General features: G+C 38.8%; 1 protein-coding gene across 7 annotated transcripts in view; it reads right to left on the reverse strand.

Moving 5' to 3' along the window:
- The window catches only part of SEMA5A (semaphorin 5A), a 315,605-nt gene that overhangs the window by 112,843 nt on the left and 191,762 nt on the right, over positions 1-11,000 (reverse strand). For all 7 annotated transcript variants that reach the window (XM_064506843.1, XM_064506838.1, XM_064506844.1 and 4 more), the window contains one exon: positions 9,260-9,464. In XM_064506843.1, coding sequence (XP_064362913.1) covers positions 9,260-9,464 — 205 coding nt within the window. The remainder of the gene's footprint in view (positions 1-9,259; positions 9,465-11,000) is intronic.

Genomic DNA, 11,000 nt, shown 5'->3' on the forward strand with positions numbered 1-11,000 from the left:
AGATGAGCCAAATTCAGTACATATCTATTGAAAACAAGGCACTTCAGCAGCAATTTCACGAGGAAGCACAACAACAACTTTTTTCAGAAATAGAGAAGAAAGGACTGATGCTGACATTCATTTTTTTTTATATAATATAACTTAAGGAGAAAATGGACAAGAGAGAAGCAAAGCTGGGATTAAGACATGAACCTAGGATCCTTTCCCAAGGAAATGTTCATCTCCCAACTCTTAATCACATTAAAGCAGTAAGAGCCATAGCATATAATACATTACACTATATTCTTTATATAATAGTCTAGGAGTTAGGGCATGTGGCAATGACCTGGATATCCCACCCAGTCTGGTGCTTCAAATCTTTTTTCTCCTAGACAAGTGATCGAACCACCAGGTTGGTTGTAGTCACTCCTGTTCCTCCTGAAGTTGTGCAGTTGTGCAACCAAATTTCCAAGAGTCATAGAATGAGAAATAAAAATAATAAAAGAAAGAAATTAAAAAGAAGAATGAATCTATAGGCAAGTGAGTCTGCTCCAAATGCAGTTTATAACTCTTATCCAATGACCTGGTAAAGTAAAATGCATATGGAACCTAATCTATCTTCTTGTGAATCTGCCTGCAGGTTACGTGACTCTTCACAGACAGACCACAGTACTGGGAATGACACCTCCATACATTATGATGATTCTTCCAAATCACAGAACAAAATAAGATATATTTTTATTGAGAAGTTCTGTTGCTGATGAGGATGTGACACATTCTATGACCAGAGCTGGGTAAACACAAGAAAAAAATTATCCATAAATACCATTGTGAAAAAAACCCCAATGCTTACTAGTGGCACTGCTTGTATTTGCTTAGCCATGAACATTTGGATTTACTGAGATTTATTGAGGTTTATTGGGAAAAATGCTGCAGAATGAAGATCATAAATGTTAACAAAAGCACGAATTCATAGTTCGTTCAAAAGTCAAACTTCCCCCTGAGATAGATAATGCTAATTCTATTAGCTGATTTCAAAATTAGGACTAAGTCTGTTAACTAGTGCTGCACACTAGCTGGGGCAAGAAAAGAGATCACAGAGACCTTAGCTTTGAAGAAAGCAGGAACATCACTAGGTACCACGCAAGACACCTTTTGCACTCTCAGCTTCACATGCTGTGCACTAGAATCAGCCAGCCTGAAAATAACAAATGACTGTGTGGGTTGTATGTCTGGTTTCCCTGCAAGAAGATGAAGCAATAGTCCCTACAAAACTGGAAAGGAAGAAGGAAAGGCCTTCTGGTCATTCTAACTTCAGAAAGTAGTCACGCAGGATTTGAAAGCTCAGTGTCACTTTGACCAAGAGGGTCTTGTCTCTTTTTAATGGAAGGTGGTGGCGGCTTCAAAATCTTTGCCCTTTCTAACCAGCGTATTGGTTTCGCTAACATACATTTTCCAGCGTTCAATGGTGACACAGAAGTTCACACACTGTATATGGTCTTTGGACATGTATTTATATTCTTTGGCCGATAGAGTTGGGCAATTATAAAGACATAATGATAAATTGTGAATAGAAAAAAGGTCTTCTACTTAAATTTGTCCCATGAGAGAACAGCACACCATGCCATCTACTTGCAGCAACCAATTCATGAACATGCTGTCTAAAATATGAACAAACTATCTAAGCAAATGTTGACAACAAACTAATCAAAATCACAACCTATTTATGGGCTGATCGTAACAACAAAAAAAGACTATAAATAAGTGGTGGGTAATTTGCGAACTGAATAAAGAGCTATGGTTCTCACATATAAATTGCTGACAATGAATAATTTAGTGTCTCTAGTTAGCACCATCTATTTATCAAGAAACCTCTTTAGCAATATGACTGGAGCTTGCAGAAGAATACATCTCAACAGCGAGTGATAAAGTCAAGGGAAATCAGTACTACTGGAGACTTAAAATTCTGGATTTGATTCTCTAGAGCCCTGTACTATCATTTATAACTATGCAGACTGCACTGCAGACATGACTGTTCTCATCTGGTAACATTTTAAAGCCACTTTGCCCAGCACAGCTGACACAATACACAAGACAGTGGCAGATCAGCCTTTCAGTGCTTAAATTACAACAGCTATGGCTTAGACTATGCTTCTTTTTTTAAAAAAGGTATTCTATACGGAAAATAACACAAATATTCTAACAGGAGCATATAACAAGATCTGGAGATTAAGCTATACTTGATACCCTTTGCTAAGATATTAAAAATATTATCTAACAAAGGAGAACAGTACTTAATTGATATTGATTACAGAAGTTTTGAAAAGGAACATACCAGGTTGTAACATATAATTTCTGGGGAGGAGAAAGGCTGGCCATAATGTATTTTTTAAAGGTGTAATATCTAACAGCTGAGGACTAGTCACTGATTTCTCCCGTACTACCAACTCAACTGGTAGGGAAAGTGTGCTCATGCTCTCCCAGCCTCATCGGAAGTTGGAGCACATCCAGCTTACGTGTCCAGCAGTGCTGGCCACCAGCAGCCTTCACTCTCTCCACATCCAAGTTTGCATCTGCCAGTAAAGGCCAGCCACATCAAGCCTGGACCACATCAGCTTCACTAAAGGGAAAAAGCTTTCCCATTTCCTTGCCATTATTCCTCAACAGGACTGCAGGGGACATGATTTAGCCCTGTCTATTTAAAGTAAAGCACTCATGAAAAAAAGTTATAGTACTGTTTTGGGAGTACTTTTAACACAGCAAGTGATCCACATATGCCTTTTGAAACTGTATCCAGATAGAAGATGGGGGAAAAAGAAAACATTTCCACATTAAGTGTAATATACAGTTCTATTGGAAAAAAATCTAATCAAACCACCGACGTAAATGCAGGCATGATTAGCACTCTGTAGCAATAACATTAGCTCAAATCCCACACCGAACATTAGACTCTTGAAGGCAAAGTGATGCAACTTTTTTTAGGCTTTGCAGCAAAATGTTTCCTGGAAAAATTAATAAGATATGCAATTTACTCACTCATATTGTACAAAGCTAAGGTTTCCCTTTATCAATGGTAGTGGTAACTGTGAAAGGTGCAGAGAATAAAATCATTAATATTGATGATTTACTGCTCAATAAAAAAAAAAAAGTTCAAGATCATCATGTGGCTGTTATGACTGGTGTCTTCCAGTGCGCACCATGTATAGACAGCAGAGCAAATGATGACTGTACTTGCTTCAAGTCTCTTAAAAAAGATACTTTAAAAGTAGGACCTAAAGGTCTTTATCCAAAAAGGATACTTAAAAAGCATACTTAGAAAGGTCAGAAGGGTAAGATGTTTCAGGAAAGTAGTTTTAAAAACATTGCCAGGTTGCTTTACAACTGTGTAAAGGCACACTATGCCTTTGTGAAGGAAAGACATATGAAAAAAAGCAACCGTGCTATCTGCTACAACAGGTAACAGCTAAAAAAGAAACTGAATAGTTTTAAAAGCGGACTGTTGCCTGCCACAGTGTAAATGCCCCATCATCTATCTGCCCTGTGATTTTCCCTCCCACTCTGCTCTTGAACCAGAAAGTATTAATACACACAGATAGTCTACCCAGTGCTTTTCCAAGTCATGAATATTTTGTTTATTATTATTATCATATTTATATTAGTTTCCAGACTAAAAAGTTGCTTCTCAAACTGAGAGGAAAAGTCTAGAGCTTTTTGTACAAAAATTATCTGCCAATTACTTCCAATGACTTCAGCACTCCCGAGACACTCCGGCCAGAAACAGCACCCGCTCAGGAAAATTGCAGACAATTTAAGATTTGCTGCTCTCTTCACCAGGTATGAAATGCATATAAGCATACATTTTTGCATGTAATTTTAACATTCATAGCTTCACACCTACTACATGTATTATGACATTATGCACATTAAATAGTGGAAGCTGTGCCCTTTGATCAAAACCTGCAGTCTGCCAGGAAAATGACAATACTTCATCCAAGATTATTTAGCAAAAAAACCCACATGATATATAATATATATATATGTATATATTTCGGTTGTTGTTGTTGTTAATACCTTAGGTTGTTGCATAGCAAAAAGTGTGGTGTATTGATTACATAAACAAAAGTAAAAAGACAGAACTGCAACAAAAAGCAGAGAGGAATCAAAGCCTGCACTAATTTGCATCAATTTATTCTCGACTGCTTTCTGGATGATGACCTGAAGCATCAAGGCTTCATCAGAAAATACTACATTTGTGTAGCTCTACCACTCCTGCTAAGGGCACCTGTGGGAAAAATCCATCTGTATTTTCAAAAAATACCTTTTGAAGTCTCTTCATGGTACATCTTCCACTCCTTCATAATCATTGCTGCATGGTTTTTGTCAGAACTGTTTTTATCATTAGTCTTTGCATTGCTACCTATAGCTTTGAGGTCTTAAGAGAGGGGAAAGAAAAACACTTCCTGGAACTGCTTGGAAAGGGAAGTTTAAAATCTGCTGTAGCACACTCAAGTCACATTTAAACCTCAGATCACCACTGGCTTTACTGTATAAAAAATTAGGTGCAGTTCAGAGAATCATCCACTCTTCAGTGAAAAAAACTATTTAGCCACCAATAAACCTCTCTTGAGTGCTCATTCCCTCTGTACAGGTTAACCATACCCTAATTTCATCATTGCTACACTCTGAATCCCCACAACCAAGACCCACCACTGGGCAGACACCATTTCTATTCAGGCCACAGAGGGCATAGCCTCTGCTCACTGAGACTGAAGAACAGAGGAAATGTGGGAGTTTTCAACCACATCATTTTTTCAGTATAGTCTTCAACTTTTTTTTTTTTCCCAGAGAGTGAAAATATCATCATTTCTGAAATCCCCCAAGTCTCAAGAACCAGCAACCAGAAACTGTTTTCAGAACATTCTCAAGCTAGACACCATAACTAAGATCTTATTTACTCTAGCCAATCAATGCATTCTGTAACAGCCTTTTAAACAAGGGCTAGTTGGAGTATATTTTCTCAAGATTTTGCTCTTGCTGAAGGATCCTGTTTTCTGAAAAATGCCCTAGAGACTTTTTGCTATTGGCAAAGTTTTTAACCAGGGAACACCAGAGGGTGAACGAGGCATAAAACTGAAAGGGAGAAAGAAATGGGGGAAAGAAATGGGGGAAAAAAGAGAGAGAATGAAAATATGACATATATAGTACCATTTTTCTTTGCCTTTTTTTCTAATGAAGAAGAAAATCAAGCTTTTTAAACTTGAAAAGTTGTCAGAAAAATGAGTCGCGCACTAGCCAGTTCTACTGCTGCCCTACTACTAGAGATGACTTCTTAATTCACAACTTTTATGAACGTTTTCTTTGAACGTTCTTTGAACGTTTCCTTTCTGAATCACTGAAAATTGTTTCAGGGATATCTACCTGCCTAAAGTCAACAGCACGGTTCTTGTTCAAAGCAAGGTAAAAGGTGTAGGAGTTCATGTATCACCTTATTCTGCATTAGAAGTCAGTGCAGTGAAAGGTTAAGATGCATTTCCAAAGTAGTAAAATACATTTTTGATACCAGCAGAAGCTGTTAAATCCCAGCACATCAGACTCTCCTAGCAGAAAAATGACCTGGCAGAGGTTTAGGAAATGTGAAGACTGTTGACACAGCATATTAATGCATTTGTTTGCTTACTCCCATTCTCTCCTAAAATAATATTATCTCTTTTAAGAGTTTAATAAAATTAAAATACCTCTTTACACTGGCAGGGTCATTATCCTGAATGTAAGAGAAGGGAAGAGAGAATTTTTCTCTTAACTACTGCCCATCTGCTTCAAAGAACGAGGATTTTGCTTTAGATACCAACGACTGCAGAGCATTCACTTGCATTCAATTCAATCTATATGTCTACCTTTCCGGTGAATCAGCTTGGTTCATTTTAACAGACAATTTTTGTAAGAATGCTGTAATGAATTGTAACTGCAAAAGTTATGCAGAGTACATCTTACACAGCATGGATTGGATCCATCCTGCTTTATTCCAATAGGTGTAATTGCTTACTGCCAGTATTTATCTCGGAGTTGAACACACTTACCTTTTGGCACCAAGTAGTACAATATCATCTACTATCACAGGGTTTAGTAAACGTGAAATCTAGCCCCATGAATTTCCATACTGCATGGGCACATCACAGAGTCAAAGAATCATAGGATAATCCTGGTCCAAAGGGACGGCAGGAGGTCTCAGGCCCAACCTGCTGCTCAAAGGTGGGCTAGCTACAACATCAGATCAGGTTGCTGTCTAGTCTTGAAAACCTCTAAGGATGGAGACAGCTCAGCCTCTCTGGGCAACCTAAGCCACTGCTTGACTGTCCTCAGGGTGAAGAAGAGTTTTTTTATATCCAGTCTGGACATCTCTATCTGTTGTCTTTGTCCTCCCACCATGCACCACTGTGAAGATCCTGGCTCTGTTCTTCTTTGTGACCTCCGCACAGGTACTTGCAGCCTGCTGCAAGGCCCCCCCTGAGGTCCTGTTCCCTCAGTCTCTCCCTACAGCGCATGTTGCTCCAGCCCCCTGACAGTCCTGGTGGCCCTCTGCTGTACTTGCTCCAGTTTATCAACATCTTTCTAATACTAGGGGGCCCAAACTGGATGCAGTATTCTAGATGTGGTCTCAAGCATGCTGAGTAGATGGGGATAATCCCTTCCCTTGATCTACTGACTACATTCCTGTTAATATAGCCCAGGACGCTGTTGGCCTTCTTTGCTGCCAGGGCATGCTCTTGGCTCACGTTCAGGTTGTTGTCTACCAAAACCCCGAGTTCCTTTCAGCACAGCCATCTCCTAGCTAGTCAGTCCTCAGCCTGCATAGGGATATTCCTTCCCAGATTCAAGACTTTGCATTTGCACTTGCTGAATTTTGAGAGGTTCTGGGTGGCCCAGTTCTCCAGCTTATCTCAGTCCTTCTGGATGGCCAGCCCGCTCTCGAGCATATCGACTGGTCCCTCCAGTTTGGTGTCGTCTGCATACTTAACAGAATGCACTCTGTTGTCTCAGGTCATTGATTAAGGTGTTAAACAGGACAGGTGTCAGTAGACCCTTGCAGTACTCCACTTGTTACCACTTGTGCAACCCATTAACAACTACCCTCTGAGTCTGACCATCCAACGAGCATTTTGCACATCTAGTTGTCCACTCATTCAGACCATAGTATCCTAACTTAGATATGCAAATATCATGGGAGGCAGCGTCACAAACGTTGCTAAAGCTGAGGTAAATGACTTTACTCTCCCCTACTCTCCTCTCCTCCACAAATCTGGTCATCTGGCCACAGAAAATAACCAGGTTGGTCAGGCATGATTTACCCTTGACGAATCCATGCTGACTCTTCCCAGTCACCTTCTTCTCCTTTACGTGCCCACAAAACTGCGTTCCAAGGAGTCTTGTCTCATGATTTTCCCAGGGACTCAAGGGCAGCTGACCAGCCTGTAGTTCTCTAGTGCGTCTTTTTCACTTTTTTGAAGATGGAACATAGTGATAAAAATGTAACGCTAAATTGAATTTGCCACCACTGTTAATGCAAGCAAAATTAAAATAGAAAAGATACAACGATGACAGCCAATTACCCTGCTGCAGCTCTCCCAAACACACACACGCAATGGTGTGAGGAGCTTGGGCTGGATGCCATTGCACAAGGAAGAAAGGCTGGACACTAGAGGAGTTAGAAACTGTCAGACTTAGTGTGCCTCCCTGGGGTGTTTCCAAAGTTAAGGCTGCTGTCTTTTAGTTATGGTTGTTTATACAAGCAGTGGTGTTTTCTCTGTAATATTTTATCACACATTGTTTAGGATCCTAATGCATTGCTAATTGATCCACAGCTCCTACACAAGCTAAGATAATGCTATTGAGAAATAAGACCTTGTATCACTACCAGTATCATGACATTAAAAAAAACACTACATAATTAGTTTTTTTATAATTAGGTTTCTTCATCGTACAGTTTCTCACATTTATAAAATCCACCTTCTGTTTACATAAAAGCATTTAATGGTGTCAAACTAAAGATCCATTTAGCCTAGCATTGTGCTTCCATGAGTAACTGCAAACAGGTATAGAAAAGAACGAAAGTGCAGGGCAAGCATGTATATAATAAAGAGTATAAGAGCAGTATCTTTTCAACAGCAAGAAAGATGCATAAAAAGAACACAGACCTTTTACTGAACACACTTTATTAATGAACCATGAAACTTAAAATTTTGGTTCCTCACTCACTGAATCAAATGTAAAAGGAAATACAGGAAGCTAAACTGAAAACCAAAAACAATCAGAATTATGAAAAATTACATCATTCTAGGTGCAGTCATTACAATGTAAATATCCCACAATGCAGTGACAGTGCCTTTATATAAAACCAACTCAATACCTGTTTCTGAAATTCAGTTTCTGTTAGAGTTCTGCAATATAAACAGCTTTCGGTATAGGCACAATTTCAGTTAAAATGCCACAATTTTCCAATCGGCGAATTGTTTTAATTACAACTGGCCAAATTCCAGCACAGCTTTAACCTATTAAAAGCTATTAAACTTATTAAAACCTATTAAAACCTATTTATTTTACTGCCTATCTTTCAAGGAGCACAATGAGAAAGCTTTATCTACCAGGATAACAGCCCAAGAAATACTGTCTCACCTGAACACAGCAAGCTACCATAAAATTTATTCAGACTCAGAAAGAAGCAAAAGAAGCAGTCTTCTATCAGAAATGAGCATCACGCTTTAAATTAAGTTATATATTGAACCACAATGCACATTTTCTCAGGCTTTTTAAGCAATAAACTATAGAATAAGCAATTTTCATTAGTAAATCATAATTTCCGTAACCAAAATGACTTTTCCAGTTTCTATTGAACTGATGACATTTTTGAAAATGACTTCACTGATTGGAAGATCAAATCAGTAGCTTTTTAGGGTTCTACATAAAAAGAATGAAAAGACAGAGAAACTCAGTGAGTTCCTATTTATGGATTTTCCAGCCATTTGCTCCCATAAGAGCATGTAGGCTTCATCCCTTCCACAGGCAGAGAGAGAACGGAGACCAACACTGGAGTTCACAATATAAACAAACACATTGCAAACTGCCTATCTCATCTACTCTGGACAGGGAAAAGACAGAGTTAACACTGCCAAGGAGGAAAAACTTACTCTAGGTGTTATACATAGTCCAGAACTAACTCACAGACTGTTAAAATGCATAGACCTCACAGACTTTTGCAGGTATCTCCGCAACACAGCGCTCATACCTGTGGCAAGGTAGATGATATGGAAAAGCATGTCCTTGCCCTGGACCACATCCACCGCCACGTGGGAAAATCGGCTATTGTCTTCCATGAAGTAAGGAATGGGAGTAACTGGTTGGACCACCTCATGCATTAAAAAGAATTTTTGAGCATCCTGAAGATTTCTCTCAGTCAGATTTGCATACAGACCCTGGTCCATCGTGCCACACTGTGAAAACAGAAAAGTAATGTCACTATATGTGATAGCAAGATTTGCTCTCTGATTTACAGTACAAGAAAATAAATACCAGCAGTATATCTTGTAGTGATACTGTGGTATACCAAATTCAGGTCTCATTTTGGAGCTAGCTAGACTGTGCACAAAACAACTGAGAAAGCCCCACTTTCCTGATGCAGTCCTAAGGGGAGAAAAATTACCATCCAACAAACCACAGACTTTTCTAACTAGTTTTCTTTACTATTTTACACTGAGTGCTACAGAGAAAATCTCATGTCTTACCACATCCAGGGACTAACAGAAATCCCAGGTCAAAGCACGATGTAGAGTCTGTAAGCTTCTTTGTGTTCATTAAGCCAAAAATGGACGGTGTGGAGCTCTAACTACAAAGTGTTGTCCACAGCAAAGACATTTTTGCTTTAGAACTGACTGTATTATATAACAGAAAATTGTACTAATTTCTAACAGGAAAACATTCAGTAATTGCAAGCACAAATTCCAAGCACAAATAAAACAAAATATCTGGCAATTAATTTGGCATCTTCACATTTAAGTCTTCAGCTAACTAAAGGACACTAAAGAGAGAGCTTCATGTGAGCAGGAAAACCCCCATATGCTTACTTCTACATTATCATATCAGAAAAAAAAAAACCAGAACTTTACAGCATTTGTCAATATGTTGGTGATATGAAAGGCATGCCAAAGACATATTTTTTCACTGTATTTTAAGCATTCTGCTGTGTCATAAATGATGTTATGAATCACAGCATAAACTAAATAATAAAATGTGCAAAACCCTGCCAGTTATTTTTGAGTAACACTATTGCCATGTTTTCAATCTGAGACTAACTGATCAGCCCAAATCCACAAATTTTAAGAAAAACTCAAATCAATAACTTTACAATGAGATGTCAAAAATTCCTCCAGTTTCCACAGACTGGAGGATTGAGAGGGAGGAAACACAGTTAGGCAGGAGACAACTACTTGTTCTGTGAGCACCCAGCATGTCAGGCCAGGGAAAAATTAAAACAAAGAAGCAAAAGAAGAATTTCTCTGAATATTATATCAATGTATCAAGCAGGAAAGCTTCCACTTGGAATGCTCATGGTACACTGAAATACATATAGTCCTTGATCTCATTATGCAAGATGTCCTGTGTAAAGAGAAAAGTAACAAGCTCTGGAGAGAAAGAGTGTCCTTAAAGGCTTGCCGTGTCTCAGGAGTGGGATTCCAATAGCGAGCTGGAAAGTATTTCATTAATATGATCTAGCCTTGGAAATAGAGTGCTTGATACAACCAGCGCTATCTAGCAATAGATTTCCTTCACAACCACATACTGCTGCCTGTTATTGATGAGTACCTGAATACTCTGAGGATAAATCCAATTCTGAGATTATACAATCAGCACTCCTGATATTTTATGGTAAGTATGCTACAAAAGAAAAGTCATCCCTTCTGGGAAGACGATGTATGCCAGCACTGCAGTTGAGGAGCCAGAAATCAGACAGACAGTTCAGCAGAATAAAA

Source organism: Dromaius novaehollandiae, chromosome 2 (genome assembly GCF_036370855.1).
Source record: "Dromaius novaehollandiae isolate bDroNov1 chromosome 2, bDroNov1.hap1, whole genome shotgun sequence".
NCBI classification, from domain to species: domain Eukaryota; kingdom Metazoa; phylum Chordata; class Aves; order Casuariiformes; family Dromaiidae; genus Dromaius; species Dromaius novaehollandiae.